The sequence below is a fragment of the Numida meleagris genome, chromosome 27, assembly GCF_002078875.1.
Source record: "Numida meleagris isolate 19003 breed g44 Domestic line chromosome 27, NumMel1.0, whole genome shotgun sequence".
NCBI classification, from domain to species: domain Eukaryota; kingdom Metazoa; phylum Chordata; class Aves; order Galliformes; family Numididae; genus Numida; species Numida meleagris.
In genome coordinates, this window is record NC_034435.1 from 37,755 (window position 1) to 58,863 (window position 21,109).

At 42.3% G+C, this 21,109-nt stretch overlaps 1 protein-coding gene and 1 long non-coding RNA gene across 9 annotated transcripts in view; one reads left to right on the forward strand and one right to left on the reverse strand.

The window, feature by feature from the left end:
• The window catches only part of LOC110388988 (ceramide synthase 4-like), a 61,597-nt gene that overhangs the window by 36,212 nt on the left and 4,276 nt on the right, over positions 1–21,109 (reverse strand). For 3 of the 7 annotated variants that reach the window (XM_021378846.1, XM_021378842.1, XM_021378841.1), the window contains one exon: positions 14,791–14,845. In XM_021378846.1, coding sequence (XP_021234521.1) covers positions 14,791–14,810 — 20 coding nt within the window. In that variant the 5' untranslated portion in view covers positions 14,811–14,845. Of the gene's footprint in view, positions 1–2,621; positions 2,844–13,296; positions 13,381–14,790; positions 14,846–19,405; positions 19,562–21,109 lie in introns of those variants that run through there. The other 4 variants (XM_021378843.1, XM_021378845.1, XM_021378840.1 and 1 more) reach the window with 4 other exon arrangements.
• LOC110388990 lies at positions 157–13,286 on the forward strand. 2 transcript variants are annotated; one of them, XR_002433035.1, is made up of 4 exons: positions 157–771; positions 1,071–1,215; positions 7,784–7,934; positions 12,907–13,286. It is a non-coding gene; the product is annotated as an uncharacterized LOC110388990 (long non-coding RNA). The 2 variants fall into 2 exon arrangements; XR_002433033.1 differs by lacking the exon at positions 157–771 and having other exon boundaries at positions 865–1,215.

Genomic DNA, 21,109 nt, shown 5'->3' on the forward strand with positions numbered 1-21,109 from the left:
TCTTCCAGTGCAATGTCTGGATAAAGATCACTGACACATAAAATGAAGAGAAATTCTGTTTTAAGAGCCTAACAATCAAGATGTAACAGATTTTAAGCCACCTGCCAAATCTGGCCTGGACACACTGGCGAATTGAGCAGAGAGGAACATTAGGAAGTTCAAGAAGAGTAAGTGCAGAGCCGTATACCTGGGGAAGAATATCCACATGCATCAGTACAGGCTGGGGGCTGCCCTGCTGGAAAGGAGCTCTGTGGAGAAGACCTGAGCGTCCTGGTGGCCAACAGGTGGCCACAAACCAGCAATGTGCCCTGGTGGCCAAGAAGGACAACAGGACCCTAGGGTGCATTGCACAGTGTGGCCAGCAGGGCAAGAAAGGTGCTCCTCCCCTCTGCTCTGCCCTGGTGAGGCACAGCTGGAGCACTGCACCTAGTGCCGGGCTTCCAGTTCAAGGCAGACAGAGAACTGCTGGAGAGAGCTCAATGAGGAGGGCTGAGGAGATGGTGGGGGCCTGGAGCATCTCCTGGTGGGGACACACTTAGAGCCGTGAGGCTGCTCGCCTGGAGAAGGAAAGGCTGAGAGGGATCTGATCAGTGCTGATCAATATCTGAAGGGTGAGGGTTAAGTGGATGGGGCCAGGCTCTTTTCAGCCATGCCCTGCAACAGGACAAGGGACACCAGGCAAAGCTGGAACCCAGGGAGTTCCATCTGAACATGAGGAAGAACTTCTTTATTGTGACAGTGGCAGAGCCCTGGCACAAGCTGCCCACAGAGGTGGTGGGGTTTCCTTCTCTAGAGATATTCCCCCAGATGCTTTCCTATGCACCTGCTGTAGGGAACTGCTTTGGGGGAATTATACTAGGGGATTTCCAGAGGTCCCTTCCAGCCCCTACGGTTCTGGGATTCTGGGATCATTTGAGTCTCAGTGACTCTCTGGGGCACGAAGTGTAACCCAACTTCCCTCACAATGGATGTTTTAAGTTGGGAACATCTGCTATCCACTACCTGTCCCCTTTCCTTCTGTAGGATCCTTCAGAACTAATTCCCTTTCTGCCTTGCCTGTTGTGATTCAGCAAAGGCAACCGAAGCCAGGACCATAGGAGAGTGGTGATAGGACTCATGGTACATTGAGAGAAGCAGGCTGAAGTACACGTACTTTCAAGCAAGATAAATCCTTCCAGACTACTCAGTAAACATGCTGTTCATCAGCCGTTCCATGTGAGTAACACAACTGCACTAAACTGAAGAGCCAAGTTTTCAGGATGTCCCGAAGTCTCCTACAGACTGCATGAGAACAGATTTCTGCACAAAATTATACAGTTCTAGATCAGAAATTGTGTATGAAGAAACAAATTTTATGAGTATGGACTTAGCCGGCAATTAATTCAGCATATGGCCATCATGAAGTGTGGTAATCATTTTCCACAACAGCTTACACACTTCAGATAGGTAGCAAATAGCAGCCAGAAAAGTAAGATAACCTAAGCAAGGGGTCTGAATCAAAAAGAGCTTTACAAGACATGAAAGACACTGTCTTCAAAAGTGTCTGTAAGTCTGCTCAGCTGTTAAAAATCTCAACTGTAGTTGGGAAAAGCAATGCATTGGAGAGTTTTTTCACTCTCTGATATAAAACTGAGTCAAATTTGAATTGGCTTTCTCATCCTTAACATCCATTTCCATATTTTAGCCTGAGAAGAGCTTCAGCTTGCAGTTAGATACTGTAACTATAAAGGACATCACAAATACCTAAAAGAACTGTAAAGAGAAATTACACCTCCTTCCCATCCCAGCTCTTTGGAAAACATTTCTTCACTGCTACTGGGTTATTCCATAGTGCAGATAATAGGCATGTTAGGGAAAGTTGCCGTAATAGTAAACTTTGCAATCACACAACCACAAATTCTCCCTCCAGAGCTCTACGCATCTGATAGCAGCATGGGCCTGCAGGAGGACAGAAACTAACTCTGCTAAGAGTTCTCTGAGGGGAAATGAGTCTTCCCATTTACTTAGGCAGAATATAGATTCAAAGTGCTGAGGAAGTAAACGGCCATTATCTAATCTACTCTCATGTGCAAAACATAGTTGGAATCATCTTCCTGAAAGATTTATCTCAGCAGCTATCTTTACACAGCACAAATATAGAAAAGAGTACAGTATGAAGCAACATATTTACCTTTTTGCAATTCAGACAGGCTGAGCTCTCAAGCTGAGGCAGCTGGAAAGCTGAAGACAATGGTGTTTCTAAAATGCACTCCGTGCACCACCAGAAGAGCATAAACCAGCCAATTTCTTTTTGAAAAGTTCTTTAGGACTCTCAGAACATCCTGTGTAATTGGTTGTAACTTTGTAATAATATACAGGATGGGGCTCTCTAGATCTGCTACAAGAGTAACAAAAAGACAGCTTCGTTCAAAAAGAGGAATTCAGCAGGCACAAAGGAAAAAACACCGCAAACACAATCTCATACATGACAGCAGCAGAGCAGCATTAGGATTTCACAGACAGCAAATACAATACTAAATGCTGAAGGGATAGCATTAAAAAATACATTTGTGAAGATGAAATCAAGAATAGAGAAGTATCACAATTATGCCAAAGGGCATAAAGGAAGGCTTAAGCCGTACCTGAGCCTATACCGTGGGAAGGCACTCTATATATACACTGATAAGGCTCCTGGAAGTCAACACAAAATGCCCTGAAGCAACTGTCCTGACTACTGCACTGACATTGCTAAATTTTGCCTTTCTTGATTTTTTCTTTTTGACTTGTGATTTCTATCTGAACCCTTAGGGTGGCAAACATCTCTGCTATCGAGCTGCATCGAACCACTCCTGGAAAAGCAGAAATGGCTCTGCTGAGCAGAAGGAATGTGCTGCGGTATCTAAGCACTGTAGCAGAGAACAGCACAACGGGGCTCCATGAAACCTGAGCCGGAGATTAGTAACACTGCTATGCCTGAACCCCTTAGGGACATATTTCTATAGTTTCACTTTCAAAGCAGAACTGTTTAAGAAGCAGCACAGCATCTAGCTGGAAGGTTACTCCTCGCCTTGTAGTTAAAACAGCCAAGCAGGTTTACCCAGAAAGCATAACTGTTGCTTACATCTTCAAAGAGTTATTCTGCTGCTTCACTTGCAGAATCTATTCCCAAGCTAGGCATTAATATATAGGTACATGAATACTCATACAACTTTGCATAAGTGAAATAGGAGTGAGAGAGAGAGAAACGACAAGTCTTCTTAAAGAACTGGGTCGTTACAATGTATAAATAATATAAATGTGCATTATAATAACTACAAACGTATGCTGGAGTTTTTAATTTGCTTTTTGACTCCAGGGCATTCCCTCCCTCAACCATTTTGCCCCTGCCTTAATGTTTGCACAGCTCGTACTGAGAACGTAGATGGATGTGGCAGTGATTTAGGTCTCTGCTGCTGGAATTCTTACCCCTTAGCAGAGAACTTCAAACTCTTTTCCAGGTTTCAATACGCAACTCACTAACTTGTTTCCTCCTCTTCTCCACATGAGGAAGAAGCTGATTTTAGGAACATCCCAGACTGTGCTGAGCCACTTTCAGCTTTTTGCTATGACAGGCAACAACCTCCTTACTGAAGCGTACCATATTAGAGGTTTTTGCAGCAATTACTTACATTGGAAAACTGTTTGTAAACTTCAACTTCTGGTGGGTACAATCTAACTACAATCAAGAATGTGAATGCCACTTGTTTTTGTATCAGCACAGGGTTTTACCTTGAAAAAGTTCTTCTTAGTGTTTATAGAAGCGCAGTATTTTTCTCTCATCCCTCATTTGTCTCAGCTGAACAAATGTATGGCTTCTAATTCTCTCCTACCATAAAAGCCATTGTTGAAGAAACAGAAAATCTCTCTTTGCACCTTCTTTCATTTATGACTACACTGTGAACAAGACTTCTGAGGAAGTGTCTAGCTTTAACATCACCATTTTTAATATAAGTTTCTGCTATTAGTGCCCACATACACAACCCTAGTCTTTATACTATTGAATGTTATCTGATTCCTCTTACTCAGCCTACAAAGGCCTTCCAGCTCTTGATTATATCACAGATGGTCCATTGTCCAAAGATGGATTAGCCAAGTTTGTGGGTGGATAATGCTAGAGACATAAACATCCACAAAGTGCCTCTGGGCCAGGCACAAGTCTGCCAAGCCTAATTAGCTTAAATGTAGCATCATGCTAACTACCAGCACAGGTATTCCTGTAGCAGACTTCCTGGTGTAGCCAGTTTTCCCAGGATTTAATTAACCACTAGCAGCACAGAAGCGCCACAGGGGAAATTAATAATTAATGTGGAATCACATCACCATATGGATGCAGTTACATTGCTTCTGAATTCAAACTGCTTTATGTCGCTTTTTTGTTGCATGAGGCTATGGCTGAAATAGCTAAAAACAAAAAATGTCTCTCAAATCTTGATAATTCAGAGAGCAAAATGGAGAGGCTTTCCCTATTCTTCTGTCACACAGCATCACCCAAACATTGGCATGCATTAACTCTATCTGGGCTGAAACCAGGGCATGGGGAGGGAGCAGAGTGGTACCAACTTCAGTTAGGACAAAGACATTTACGGATTTTGATTCACTGGCTGAACAATCTCCTGCGAGCAGCAAAAAATATGCACTCTTCCTTTCTGCTCTGATAAAGGAATCAGAGAATAGGTTCAGGAGTGCCAAAAAAAATTGTCAGTTTTCTGGCTTATTTGCAACTCCATTTTCAGTCAACATAAACAGATTTCTTGCAAATTTTCAAATGGAATGTATAGAGTTGCAATTCAAAATTTGACCTTGTCTCTTTACCAGATTTTTATAAGCCCACTCCTAGCAGAGAGAAATATCCCTCCCTTCACAGACACGCCTTATTCATGTCGTTGCTTTTTGGCAGTACATGCATCCGTGTGCAACTGTTTTCAAGGATGAAGCACAGGAAGAGTAAAACTTCATCAAAAATCTCTAATGAATGCCTTGAGACCTCACTCATTGCAATCACTGAACCAGACTGATGCAATAGCTTCACAAAAACAAGGTCAAATATCCCACTAGTTTTATCTTGTTGTTCCTGTCCTTCTTATACATTTTAATACAAAAAAAAAAAAAAGACCGAAAATAAGTTTTCTTACGTATATTAACTATATGATATACTTTATGAGGGCTGCTCCAAAAGTAATACCTCCTAGTTTATGATGTTGGCCCACAGTGTGAGGGGCAGATGTTGGTGGCATGGCAGTAGAGGTTGAACCTTCCCACCAATATCCCGTTACAGTCTGTTGCTGTGGGACAGATGGCAGCAGAGGGACAGTCTTACAAAATGGGTCTGACGTAGAATTGTGTATGAAGCAAAGTGGTGGAATTGAATTCCCTCATGCAGAAAAAGTAGCACCCATTGACATCCGTTGACGTCTGCTGAACGTTTACGGAGATCAACCAGTGGATGCAGCACACTGCAGGGGGGTGGCACACTCCAGCAGCAGTGACAGCAACAGTGGGTCACTTCTGCTACAAGCATGGCATGCAGCTCTTGTTCATTGCTGGTGTAAATGCACAGCTATTGGTGGTGACTACGTTGAGAAATATTGTTTTGCAGATGAGAATTTGCTCTATCAAATAGTGTCATGCCTTTTATATCTGTTGTAGTTTCCATGGAAATAAATAGGAGGCATTACTTTTGGAGTGACATACATACACGTGGCTCAAGACAATTCCTCTTCATTCAGTGCAGCCCAGGCAAGCCAAAAGATTGGACACCCGAATGGTTAGGGCATAGAAACAGAGTCCTATGTAAATTTATGAAGGTTCCTTGTTACTTCAAATTGGAAGAGCCATTGTATTCCAGTCGTGCACTTGTCCATACTTTTTGATTTAGGTTTGTCGCTATATGGTATGCACTTGAATCTTCAACTAAGAAATCAATCATTCAAAAATCCCCTTGATGAGTTCCCTCCCAATAGCTTTCCTAGACAGCTTCTGACCTAATTTATACCTCCCATAATCCTGAAGTCTTTCACTGCAGCTAAAACTACTTGTTACAACTCCGTGAGTTACAAGTTCAGACATGAAATGTGCTGCAGTTCTCTTATATAAAAATAAATAATTTTAACAAAGTAAACTCAGATTAACATGACATAAGCCATTTTCTCTGCACGCACATAACCTTTAATGTCTTCATCTCAGTATCCAGGCATTTTTGCCCTCTCCAGTTTTTTTCTGTAAAATCGTCACCTTAAGACCACAATACTGGAATTATGTGGGTGGGATGACTTTTCCATCTAACATGTATCACGTATTGTCCACGTGGTAAAATGAATGGATAAAAAAATAATCAAAATTCTTAAGTACATGTACCATTATTTTCAGCATGCTGAGACAGAGATTATCTAATTCCAGTCGCCTGAAGGGAATGCATTAACCTTTTCAAATTTCATCCCAGCTTTGATATGTTCATTTCCATTTCCTCATCCCTGAAGACATACCTGGCTTCTGATCTCACCTTATCAATATTTCCTTTGCCCGATTTTGCTCTCTTTCCCTATTCCTGTGTTAGTTCTTCCTCATTTTAATTTAAAGATTTTCTTATCCTTCATAGAAATTTAACCACAGACAGACAGCGTCTAAGGGACACAGCTGAAATTTATCAGTTAAGAAAAATATCTTTCTAAGAACGTCCTTTGATGGCAAAAAAAAAACATTAAAAATCCTTCCTTTTAAGAGCAGTCCATTATCTGTTAGCCTTCACTCTCTTGGCATGCCTTCTCCTCATTTTGTCAAAGTAACTTTCCTCAGAAAACCACCATCCAATACACCTCAATTTCTCTAAAGTTATCTTGGAGATATATATTGTAAGTCTGTTTGCTCTGGCTGTAACCTATACAGAACTTCCAATGACATGAGTGGATTCTGGTACGAATCTTGGGCACAAATAATCTTTTTCTGCAGCTACTTCTGCTTTATTTCTTCTCTGTTCCCCAGCTTTCTCATCTTTTTCTCTTGTGATTTGTCCTCCACTTCTGGCATAATCTCCTCTTCTTTGTGTGCAAAATAAGACTGTTTTTCAACCCATACTAGTGATGAAAAAAAAAAATCTTTTCTCTTCTGTACCTGTCAGTGCTAAGTTCTTCCAGGCTTACCCCCCTCACCCAGACTGTTCTCCACAACCTGTCCTTTAGAAGCTGGCTGTAAACTTGAAATGATTTACGTTGCCTCTCCACCAGTTGCCTCTCCACCAGTGATCGCTTATCCTCCATTTCCTGGCTTTCAGATGTTCTCGCTTCGATCTACCAGTCAATATTTCCTATTTCATACAAGAATAAATTCATTTTGCAATTCATCATTTTCAATGAAATGTATTTGTTTACCTACTAGTTCAACAGAAGCCTTATTCTTTACTCCTAGTTTTAAAAGCAGAATGACAAAGTTTGCCTCTGCAACAAAGAAAACATCTCTCCCACTGAGAGAGCTGGGTTGTGCTGCTTTGCTACATAGATCACCCAGCTTTTCACCAGCTTTAGCCCTATCTCATGCTTCAGCATGGGCTGAGCATGTGCTGCTCTGTTAAAAGGCAAAAAATTTCTTTAATTCACTTTTGGGAGTCCTCCGTCCCAGAAAAATGCATAAAAACCCCAAAGAAATGCTGGAAGCTACAAATCAAAGTCTAGAAAAAGGACAAACCTGATTACCTGAATCTTCAAGGAACAGCTCTCTTCCTTATCCAGCATAAATTACTTACTAACTTCCATACCTTGTGGTCTCTCGCCAGCTTCTTGGCTGCTGCTCTGACTGCTGAGTGCTCGACTCCCAGGTAGACTGCCAGGTTGACGGCGCAACATTCAGGTTGCCATCAGACAGCCACGTCAGAATGCAAATTATACAGCTCTTCTCACTCAATTATCCCTTCCTGAGGGGGATGGGTAAGATCTTTTGATTTTATTCAGTAAAAAAATTAGCGTTAGTTTTCACTGTACTAGTGAAAAACAAGGACAGAAAAGGCAGTAAGTACCTCTGGTTTCTCCACGTCTTTGGTAAGGAGTGCTTAGAATAGTAGTCCAAATTTTTCTTAGCCTTCCTTTTGCTTACAGAAGCCCTTCACATCCCTCACTCCAGCTCAGCTTTCACTTTCCTACCTCAATTCTTGCATGCTTAGACAATAATGTTCTATTCCTCCTGGCCAGCCACCCCCACTTCCACCTTCTTCATATGTCCATTCTGTGTCTGAGCTCCATCAAAATTTCATGTTCACCCCTGGCTGTCATCCTTATAAGCACATTTCGAAATAGAAATATCATGGCTGTTTCTGCTCCTCCAGACCCCTGGAGGTGCTTCCCTATTAAGGCTGAAGTAACTTGGGTTAAACCACAGCAGCCATTTGCCAAAAAAGTCACAAAAATAAAGTGGTATCTTGAGATACCTGTGTGAAAAACAGCAGACAAAAGCTGAAGATCTTCAAACTCCTATGCCTCTACTATTAAATGAAATGTTCCTTTTTACTGTGAGGTAACAAACTTTGCACAAGAATATCGTGTTCTACCATCACTGTGTAAAAGACTACATACTACTACTATGCAGTAAGAACACCAGATACTGCTAGTAGCCTAGTAAGCCGATGGAGGCATCCAAAGAACCAGCTATAGTGCCCCCACAAAGTACAGAGGCATGTATTACCATCTCTGTTTGTGTTCCTTGAAAGCATACAAATATAAGATGCAAGGAGGAGGAACTTATAAAATCCAGGTCAGCTACTTAGCAATTTATTCATTCTTTCTTCTAATGCCTGTTATTTCCTCCAGCCTCTCTACAGATTGGTTGACCTGAGGAAGAAAACCAAGTCATAGGGTTCAGGCTGCAGTGAGATCACAAAGAAATCAAGAGGAAGTTTAATTCAGCCTTAACTGGTCATCTCCTTTCTCTCACTTCATCAATACCGATGAATATCAATAGGCGAAGCATGTCTTAATGAGACCTTTTCCTTAAAACCGAGTAAAGACACCGTAAACAACTGCCCAAAGGCCCTCTAAACAGAAATGCTAGTGAAGCAAAGTCTCCTGGGGAATGTAGTAGTCCTTCTCTTCTGAGAACCAGGTACATACCCTACATGATGTTATGATGTGGAATACCAATAACAGAAAATCATAAAACCATGACAGCTAGGTATCACCAAAGACTGTAAAAACAAGCAGAGATTTTGGAGGGAGAAAGAAAAAAAAGGGAATCACACACTGTGAGAATGCACACGGAATCAGGCTCAAAACTTTAAGCATGAAAAACAATAACTACAGGAAATCCTCAAAAAAAAAAACTCTTCCAAAGGCAAGTTCTGGCCTTACAACCTAAGGTCCAGTGCATGGAGGTTCAGATACTGGAGAAATAGGAATGATATGTTCATACCTTTCATATATACTCCAGACATCTTTTCCACTGGTTTTTCAACTGATTGTCAATATCCCTGTTTCTGGGCCTCAAAATATTTAATTCTAACCATTAAAGTGAAAACGTGTGAAAAATAAGTAGTGGGGAGTAGTTTCAAGTTTCCAGGTCTTAGACCATACTTAAGTCACATCTTCAAACTTTTTGATGCAATCATAAATGCTAGGAAATTTTCTTGCTTTATAAACGGAAATTATAATACAATTTCTAAGTCAGGATGGGAAAGGCAGAATTAAAATACTGCACAACTCTCAATAAAGTCTTTTTCACATAAGCTCATGTAACAATGCCTGTTCAGTGTGTCACCTGATTCTTCAGCCCTTTCAAAGCATAAATATGCCTAATTAGTCATATGGTTCAGGTCTGACAGCCCTTTCCTAGTTTCTCCTCTAGGAATCACCCTTGGCAAGGCTTTCAGTTCTGTTCCAGGAGGGCCCTTCCTCTTCTGTTCTGCTACCACGTCTTGGTTCTGCAGTTCGCAGCAGTCAGAAGCTCTTCATCCCTCGTATCACCCAGAGCTCCTGCTTCCCTGCAGTCAGAAGTGTCACCATTGCTCCTCATTTGTAAAGTCAACCCCTACAATGAGTCAACCTTGAGTTATCCTTTAGTGTACCACTAATGGGGTATTCCCCCAGATACTTGTTTCTAATTCGTCGTACCAACAACAATGAATATTCAGTTAGCTAAAGCATTGAACTCCCAAACTGCTAATATTAGGTCAAAATGAGAGAATCTGTTGTGATGAATAAGAAAATGGGAAGACAAACAAACAAAAATAAAACATCAGAGTGGAATTGGATAATCTTAAATGCTGATATAGACTAGAAAAGTGCTTATCGATCATTCCACTCCAGATGAGTTTGCTTGCATGAGGCTCAGGGAAGCATCTTACGTAACAGCTTGGCACACCTACAAATGCAGATCATGACTTTCCATACAATCTCCATTCTCCTCCCTCATGCAGGGAACACACAGGCTTTAATTATTTTCTACCAGCCGGCTTTGAATTTCAGTATCAACAGTTACATCAGTTTCCCAGGTTATTTGTTCCCACAAACTCCCCAGGCAGCTTCAAAGCTTAAGAGAGAAAAATGAAATGTAATTACTCTAAAATTAACATTCTTTAAGTGATAAGCTTTTAATACATTTTTATTATTATTTTTTTCAATTTCAAAACACAAAACTTACAATTTTATCTGAGAACAAGGCCTACATTCCCAGTGATCATTCTACGATCATTTCTTCATTGGTAATGCAATCTACGATGTGATGATGCTTATTAGAAATATAAATATATTTGAGTACGGTCTATCAATTGTTGATTAGCGTCGACAACTTAAATGCAGAATGTAAAACTCTCAACTTCTTTCAACAGTGACTCTCCTTCTTTGTTCTTTTTTTAGAAGAGTATCCAACATCACAACAACCTGTCCCCCGTTGTGCTTTATCTACTACATAAAAATATCATTATGGGCCAGTCAATTGTTTACCACGTTACTACGTGTTGCAACTGCATTGCGCTATGTATCCAGCAATTTCAGCTTTCTGAATTTTTATGTACGATGGGATCATTTTCAAGAGAAATCCCACACAAATGTACACTTTCTGACTATTCAGCCTACGTGGCCTTCTCTCTGTTATTAACAGTTCCTCCTTAAGCAACTGCTTCTGCCCCTGCTCTGTAGTCCCTGCGCTACAATGCAGATGTGATGGGACTGCAATAGATGACTCAGATGCCTCATTTCTTCCACTCTACATTCGCTCTACAATAAATATATCGATCTGCCTTCCCTGTAGCCATCAGTTCAGCCCTGCCTGAGCTGAGACAATCACACCTATATTAGGTACAGCGCCTGAATGAGCCAACAGAGCCAAGGCCAGAGTGACAGCCACAGACATTCTGGTCTCCCTGCACAAAGGTAACGTCTTTGGCTGTCACAGCACTGCCCTGATTCATGCTGGCTGAGCTCAGGGTTTATTTTTAAAATACAGATCCTCAGGGTCATTTTCTCCCTTCTTCAGTTCACCACAAATTGATGTAATTACTGGGGGAAAATAACTTTACAAGAAAAATCCTGTAACAATCATTATTTCAGGAATTCTGAATTTAAGGTTTCACTTTAGTATAATCTCCAAACAGATAAAATCTTCTGATCTTTTCTTTGAAAATATTAAACACAATTTCTGATATATCATCTTTCAAATCCTCCAGAATGAGTTTATCTTTTATATATGTACAATGACAGATGGACAATAAGGAAGTAGTTCCCCCAAAAAGCTCAGACAGTACCCCAATGGGTAAAAATAACACTTATTACCAAAAAACAACCTCAGCAGATCCTGTTTTCCTCTTTCAAGATTTTTTTGCCTTATTTTGATTCAAAGCCCTGGTATTTGTTCTGCTGGAAGGCATATGCCATACCCATGTCTGTTGCCATCTGCACAGTAACTTCATAAACATTTGAAGAACTTCTTGATTTCTGGAACTGACTTTTGAAGTAAAGAAACTAGTTGTTTCCAAAACCAGCTTCAAAAAAACAAAATCAATCTTGACGCTAACTGGATTACCACAATTGGTCTTCTTAGACCATATTTTCTAATTTTTCAAATTAAGTCTACTCTTGGATTAATTAAAACCGAGACTGGGTCCTTGACACAGCTATGTTATTATGGACAAACCATGCTGAGGTGTGCTCCACAGTAAACACAAATACAACACAATACAAAAATTAGCCTCAATAGAACAAACAGCCTTCAGTGGATTTTCAAAACTGGGAATAACAATGACATTTCATTTCTCTTTAGCTTAGAAGATCCTATCATGAAAAGCCAGTGGAATTAAGTATCAATTTTTGATACAGACATCCTAAAGGCTAATATATGCATATGATAGGGACCCACAGTAAAATGAAAGCTTTTATTTCAAAGACAACAGTAGTTAAGGACATGGAACAAGGGCACTGGCATCAGCAGGATCAGGGAGAGTAGCTCTTCTTCAGATAGCAGTGATGTATTAGTGGAGTGCACTGGGTTGCACATCTTAGCTCTTCACTGCAGCCTTGCAACAGACATCAGCCTGGGATAGGTAAAAGCTCCTAGAACTGACTGACGCTGTGTAATGAAACAAGACTGCACTGCCTATGCTTTATATCCTGCTGGGCAAGAATGCAGTGCCCCAGCTTTTGGCAGAGTTTTCTATACACTTGTTCATCAGATGTTCTCCAGATCCAGAGACTGAGCTAGCTGGAGCTTTTACAATACAGCCTGCAGTGCATTGCATTGCATTGCAATGCAAATAGCAGCATAAATTCTACACCTGTGATGTGTTACACTGCAGATATGTCTGCAGAGCTCAATTAATTTATTAATTCTGTTTACTGTTAAGAAATAATTACATAATCTATTTTTAAGTAAGTTCTTGCATCAGATAACAACTCTTCTTTTCCCCTTTGCCCTCAGGTGAACGTATGGGGTTTCTTGCTATGGGGAAAAAATTTGGAATGGACATCAGCAGTACAAGCAAGAGATAAAACATGGAGTACAATAAACCATCCTGACACTGGAAATCTCATTACGATTTTGTTCTTATCAACAGGCTCCATCTTCACAGCTGAAGCAGAGTCAGCTCAAAACTGCTCTCTCTTCTTTACAATGGATTTTAGTGTGAACTTGTTATGACACAGAAATGTTTGGATGCATCCAAAGCATTCAAATTAGGAAAAAAAACCAAAAACCTATCTTTCAGAGAGCTGAGAATTAGGCACTCAGTCTTCAGTATTTCAAAGAACAAACATGTTAGTTAGAGTACACAGTACAGAAAATGAAGACAGACTATTTCTTTTGACTTACAGATGTTAGTCCTCAGAGATTTTATATTCTTCCCTCTTCTAAGTTTGCTTTCACCTGAACAAAGCTAGACTGAAGCACAGGCAACTGCAGTGTGGAAGGAAGCAGAGAAGTTTCCTTTAAGATTCTCTCTGTGATTCTCTCAATTCTACAGAGCTATCTCAAAGAGAGGGGAGGGGTGTTTGTCTTCTCTCCCAGGCAACAAGAGATGGGACAAGAGGAAATGGCCTCAATTTGCACCAGGGGAGATTCAGGTTTGATATCAGGAAAAAAAACTTCAACTGAAAGAGTTGTGAAGCAGCTTTCCAGGGAAGCATGTAGGTCACTTCCAAAGTAATGCTTCCTATTTATTTCCATAGAAAATAAAACAGCTACAAAGAGTACAATCACACTATTTGATAAAGCAACTTCTCAGCTACAAAACACTGTTTTTCAACATAGTCACCACATTACCTATGCATTTTCACCACTAAGCCTGCATGCTGCACTTGTAAAAACTTGCACAAGTGGAGGTGACCCACTGTTTCACAGCTGCTACGATAGTGACATTGCTAGGAAAATGTTGCTCAAGCAGTCCAACTTTCACGGTGCTCACATTCACTGTTTGGTCTCCATACACATTCAGCAAGCATCGATAAATGTCAGTGGGTGCTTTTTTTCTGCATGGAGGAATTCAAGTTCACACCTTTGCTTCATCCACACATCCATGTCAGACATCATTTTGTCAGACTGTCCCTCTGCTGCCATCTGTCACACAGCAACAAACTGTAGAGGGATGTGGGCAGGAAGGTTCAACCTCTACCGTCATCCCACCAACATCTGCCTCAGACATCGTGGGCCAACATCATAAATTAGGAGGCATTACTTTTGGAGCAGCCCTCACAGTTGAGTTACCATTCCTGGAGGTATTTAAAACACATGGAGATGTGGCACTTACAGACATGGTTTAGTGGTGGACCTGGCAGTGCTAGGTTAAGGGCTGGACCTGATGATCTTAAGAGTTCGTTTCCAACCTAAATGATTCTATGATTTAAATGGGTGGAGAGATCTGCCAACACCCTTGAAACCAAACTGCTGCTCTTTCCAGAGTGAAGGGACACCCCTGGTGTCACTGGCTTTTGATAACGTACAGACAGGGTAAACTAATAATGCCAACCCAACTAGGCCCTGGCCTCCACCCATCCCCGAGCAGCACTCCCACTTCAGTGCTGCGACCACCCTGTACTCAGCACAGCTTGAGAGGACTCATGGGGAGGCAGGCTGAGAAAATCATTTCAGTTAGAACTCTTTTTCCTCCTGCTTGGGTTAATTTCATCTCATGCAGTCATCAGTGCACTTCACTACCTAGCTTCAAAATCATTTGTCCTGGTGAACCGAAAGGTAGGAAAGACAAGCACAAGTGGCCTGGTAGGGTAGTTCACTTCTACAGGAATGCAGCTCAAGCTGCTGCAGAAAACACCTCCCTTGAACTCCAAATCTCCAACTGCTACACCATACCTGGTAATTTCCAGATTCATGTCATCAAGTCCTTATTGACCTCTGGAAAAGGAATCTGAAAAAAAAAAAAAAGGAGTTGCACCTAAGTATTTTATATACATGGCTCAAAGTAAATTCAACTAACTTGCAAGGATCTTCAGCTTCACATCACATGGAACACTCTGTATTTCTCCCAGACTTTGAATAGAGGTGAGTGGGAAGCTGATAAAACTTTTGTTTACTCATCTTTGACCTGAAAGAAACATGTACAGTACATGACAGCATCCTAGCTGCTTTTGAGAGAGAAGATGAAGAACTTGTCTAAATCTAAGAGCTAGAAAGCAAATTTATCTCAAAAAGGTTTGCATGGATATTAGAGCATTTGATATTGCAAGATATTAGAGTACTTCAGAAATTGGTGTTTTAATGTAGAATAAAAATTTAGAAAACATTGCTAGTTTTCTTGTCTTCACATAATATTTTGTTTTTATAAGAACTTTTCACCATCAAACATACAAAAACAGGTGTATTCTTCACTGTGCAGAAGTTTTTCTGAACTCAGTTTTTCCAAAGCTTTGTAAACAATTAGAAACAAAAAGAGAAAACAGTATGAGCAATTAACAAAGTAGTTACTGGCTGATATGTCCTAGCTTGATCATAATTCTGTTTCAGGAAGAAATAGAATTAGTAAGAAAAATTATACATTTCTTAAAGGAATTAAGAATGCATCTTCACCTTCTTTAGCTTTAAACTGCTGCCTTGAGGTAAATCTCAGTTCGACATCTGCATCTAGGAGAACAGCTATTAACCACAGTTGGAATTATGACATGGATGTGGTTTACTCCTTTTTGCGCATTCTAAAAAGTGATTTTCAAATGTAGATTCAGGTAAAATTTGTTTGAGGACTGATGCACTAACATTCACTTCGGTTTTCAAGTTCCTAGATATTTAGACTTCTGCTCTAGCATTGCTGACTGTCTTTACTTATACTTGCTACATAATGCTACTAAAAACTTGGCGCCTGAGGATTCAGAATGTTCTCAGAAACCTTCAGATAATGCTCAGACTTTTACTGGCTATTTAGCCAACAAAATGCCCTTTGATCTCTCTTGAAGGCATCTGTTAATGTCCTGTTATGAACACCAATGGAGCTGTATGTAGAAAAGAATGAAATTCCCCATCTGTACAGCAAGAAGAGCTGTCAAAATATCCTGCTACAGATAGAAATTTATTTTCAGGTCTTCCTTTACATATTACAAGTGCTCCCAAATCTATGATATTGTGGATGAATACGTGGATCAGTCATGGCTGACAGGTGAAGCTCCAGTGACTGGAAAAAGGAAAAAATCACTCCCATTTAAAAAATGGTAGAAGGGAAGATCCCAGGAATTACAGAACAGTCAGCCTCACCTCTGTGCCTGGGAAGATCATGGAACAGACCCTCCTCGAAGCTATGTTAAGGCACGTGGAAGGCAATGGAGGTGGCTTGAGACAGCCAGCAGGGCTTCATCAAGGGCAAATCATGTCTGACCACTTTGGCGGCCTTCTATGATGGAGAAAATGCATCAGTGGACAAGGGAAGAGCGACAAATGTCATCTGCCTGGAGTTCTATTAGGCCTTTGACACAATCTCACACAACATCCTTGTCTCTGAATTAGAGAGAGAGAGATTTGAAGAGTGGACTGCTCAGTGGATAAGGAATTGGCTGGATGGCCACAGTCAGAGAGTTGTGGTCAACGGCTCGATATCTGGATGCAGATCAGAGATAAGCGATGTCCCATAGGGGTCCCAAAAGGGACTGGTGCTGTTTAATATCTTCATTAACAACACAGAAGTGGGAGCGAGCACACCCTCAGCAACATATGATATGACATAATGGACAGAAGGGATGCCACCCAGTGGGAATTTGACAGGCTTAAGAAGTGGGTTCACATGAACCTCATAAAGTTCAACGACACCAAGTGCAAGATGCTGCACCTGGGTTGGGGCAATCTCAAACGTCAGCAGACTTGGGGATGGATGGATTGAGAGAGGCCCTCTGAAGAAGGACTTCACAGTCCCAGTAGATGAAAAGCCAGACACGAGGCAGCAGTGTGCACTTGCAGCCCAGAATGCCAACAGCAACTTTTTACAAAGGCAGGCAGCAACAGGAGAATGGGTAATGGTTTTAAAATGAAAGAGGTAGATCTAGATTAGATACAAGTAAGAAGTTGTTCATTATGAGTGTGGTGAGGCACTGAAACAAGTTGTCCAAAGAAGCTGTGGATCAACATTTTCTAAGTGCTCAATGCCAGGTTGGACATGGCCGTGGGCAACCTGATCTAGTGAAAGATGCCATGGCAGGGTAATTGACTAGATGATCAGTAAAGGTCCCTTCCAACTCAAACCATTTGTGAGTCCATGAACACAAAAACAATTCAAGTTGAAACAACAGGAATATCTATCTCAAAGGACAGAAAGCTATCAGATGTTCCCTCCTGACACCTTTTTCTCTCTTGAACCCATTTGGGCTCATGAATATAATCAAAAATCCAAATCAGCTGTATTTCAGAAGAGTTCTCAGTTGCAGGAATGATTGGTAAAGTAAGACCCGTGTTTATTGGATGGCACCAGGTCTATAAAAGCCTGGATTTTGTTGTGATATTGACTCTTCAGAACTTGCTCTCTCCTTCGGATCAAATGCTATTTAAGTTCTGCATTCAAAAAGATGTCAGAAAACCACAAGTAACCTTCAGAACCAGAATAAAAATGCCTTCCATCAAGTTGGTCACCTCATGAGGAGAAAAAGAACTTCCTCAAGTTGAGGAGGAGGGAGTTTTAAACAGATTCTTTCCTCAGCTCTATTTCTGCAAGAAAAGCGAATGTTAAAACTGAAATGTTAAGTCTCTGGTGATGTCTGCACAAGGACACAGACACTGAGCTTCTCATTTCAGACACGTTAGTGAGCGTCCCCAGGCAAATTCGGGAGGAAAGAGTGGATAGGTTAGATTCGTCTTTATTTCTTCATGGATTAGGGTCTCCTTAGAGACTCTCCAAGAACGAGGGGAAAGGGCACCCACCTAGAAGAAGCATTTTTTACTTTGGTTAGAGCTAAAATACAGCGATTGTTCCTCAGTCACAGTCGGTGGAGTTTGTAGCAGGAACCTTATTTTTGACTGATATAAACAGAGAAGCTGAGTCCCTCTGAATTACTGGACTGCCAGACTACAAAAATAAGTTTCTGTGAGCTTAGGTGGACTATAATGGAATAATAATATAGTAATCATTTTTCACTGTATATATTTGCCCTCCTTCCTGCCTGGAAACAGCTATCAAGCAGAGAAATCTCTCTCTTCTATCTCCTCAATTCCAACACATGAAGGGAATTAGATTAATAAAATTAATATTTCGTACAAATTTCACCAGTTTCTAACAGTTAATAACCCAGAACAGGTATTCCTCAGTAAGTAGTCTAGATTCTAGACAGTGAGACATTCTGGCTTAATAGATGCATAGCTCACTTTTGTCAGCTTCTTCACTGGCATGAGCATCTGACCGCCTGTTCTGTCTGTAATCTTCCAGCATACAGCCTTGGATTAACAACATAAAAGCTATTTTTTTTTTTTTAGCAGAAATGGGGAAAAGGCTCCTCTGTGATTGCAAGTCTCTGTAACTCTCCTGAATACCTCAATAAACCTGAGCTTGTAGGCAGATGAGTCATCAGCACATTTTCGCATCTTGCAGTTGTCCCTGGTCAGTCAGAAGGGAGACTGGCTCCTCTGGAGGACTGAAGTCGCCACATTTGTCCCCTTAAACAAATCTCCAATCTGACTTTTGCAAAACTTACAAATAGAACTTCACCATAAACTTGCAAAATGAGAACATTTTACCTTTAGTTGCAGATTAACGGTGTAAGTCAGCAAACATTTTCAAACCTCGCTAGCTAAAATTCAGAAGTCTAGATTCATATTATTCATCAATATCCAATCTGGAAACATTCACCTCATGCTCTGACACCTAACTTTTTTCTCATTCAAAAGCCAGTGCTTCCTAAAATCGATCACTTCAAATGATTCCAGAAGTGGAAACTGCACTATAGCAATTCCTCTTTTCCAGGAGCAGCTGTCACTGCTAGCAAGAAAAAGCGGTTCTTTAATTTCATCATTCTTCCACGCAAAGTGCTCGGAGCGCAGCACCACAGACGCCCACCCGAAGGGCTTCTGCAGCAGAACCGTTCGGACCGCTGCTCCGACCTCCCTCACAAACGCAGCTCGATGTCACCCCTTCCTTCTGTACTGATCTCCTTCTACCTCGCTGTGCTCTATCAGAAGCGCAGAAAACTCCCTTTACAGAAGAGCGGCGTGAGGGATGGCCCTTTTCCTCCCGACCACCACCCAGGCCGGCCAGCACCGCTCCATCCCGCGGCAGCAGGTGGGACGCGGATCCGCCGGGCTGCTCCACACAACAGCCCGGCGGGACCCCGCGCACCCACGGCATTCTCGCAGCCCCTCCGCGGGCACCGCCTCCCACCCCCACACAGCCCCCGCCCCTCCGCTCCCTGACCTCGATGTCTCCGCGCAGCCCCCAGCCCGCCGCCTCCCCGCGCTGCCCCGCTCCGTCCCCGCCAGCGCTCACACGCTCTCCCAGGTCCCTCACCTCCGCCTTCCCCGGCCGCTGCCCCGGACCCCTCCGTCCCCCGGGGCGGCGCCGACCCGGTCTCCCCGGAGATCCGCTCGGCGTCCGGGCTGTGCGCGCCCCGGGCGTGAGGAGGAGGCGGTGTCCGCGGGGCGGAGCCAGGCCGGGCCCTGCTTCCCGCGCGGCCGGAAGGACCCCGGGGCTCAGGAGGGGTCTGCTTTAGTCTGGAGGGCTTTGGTGGCCTCTGGAAAAGGGGGAGAGCTCGCTGCGGCCTCCTTGTGCCTAAACGGAGCGTAGGAGCAGGAGAGAGAGCTACTTTTTACACCGTCTGAGAGTGACAGGACAAGGGAGAATGGTTTTTGAACTAAAAGAGGGGAGATTTAGGTCGGATGTAAGGAGGAAGTTCTTCACTCAGAGGGTGGTGAGGCCCTGGCACTGCTCAGAGCTGTGGGTGCCCCGTCCCTGGAGGTACCCCAGGGCATGGATGGGCCCTGGGCAGCCTGAGCGGGTGGGCACCCAGCCCACAGCAGAGGTGAGATTGGGGGGGCTGTGAGATCCCTTCCAACCAGAACCACTCTGTGATTTTACAAAGAGGGTTTAGGGGCACTGGCAAGTGAGGACAGGCTGGTTCTGATGACCCTGGAGTCTGAGCCTTGCCAGGAGTGGTGCACTGAGGAGGTGACAGGGCTGTTATAGGAAGGCCCATGTGGGTTATGATGTTAATGGAGAATGCGGCCTGTTTTGCCTTACCCCAGAGTGCATTAATATCTCCAGGAAGAATCAAATGGATATCACAGAACCATTAAGGTTGCAAAAGATCACTCGGATCATCTACTCCAGCTGTCAACCCATCACCACCATGCCCACTAAAGCCTAATTGTCCCTAAGTGCCTTTTCTTGAACACCTTCCAGGTAGTGACTCCATCACCTCCCTGGCAGCCTGTTCCAATGCCTGACCCCTCTTTCCGAGAAGAAGTTCCTCCTAATAAGAGAAGCAGGAGTCAGCCAGAAGGGACAATTGTGCTAGGACATGTATAGAATGGCGTATATGCCACGGCAGCCCTAATAACAGAGTGGCGTACCACCAGAACAAAGACACTAAAGACTTTATATTCCCTGTCACTGTATGACAGTACTGCTGTTTGCATGGTGCCATATATTGCTGACAAAGTGAGAATATAATGCTAATGAATTAGGCTGTTACTTTATATGCAGTTTTCACAAGTGTGAATGAAAAAAATGAAGGTGTAGTTTGAATCTTCATCCTGACACTCCTGCTTCCTGATCTTGCCTACAGTGAGCATGGTTAGTTGAGCCCAGTATTTTCTTTGTAAATGCAGAAAAAAAGGAGGAGGAATAAAGTCCCCCAGCAAACTGCAACTGCCCTTGATGTGCAGAACCAATGGTTTGGGTACAACAGGTTATTTCAGCTTTTTGGTGGGGCAAGTCAAAACAAAGAGGAAATGGTAAGACAGTAGACTACAGCTTTGGAATCACTGCAGTACAGCTGTGTAGATTTTAAGGCCAGGAAAAAAAAAAAGCAAAACAAAAAAAAGCAAGGATCATCTATTCTGTCTTCCTGCATTACATAAGCCAAAAAAAATTCCACCCCATCATTCTTGCTTTCAAGTCTTGGGAGTACAGATCATGTGTACTATTATTGTTTGCCAGTCTGCTATAATGCATTCTTGGAGCACTTAAGACTGTTCTCTCATCTTACTAAAA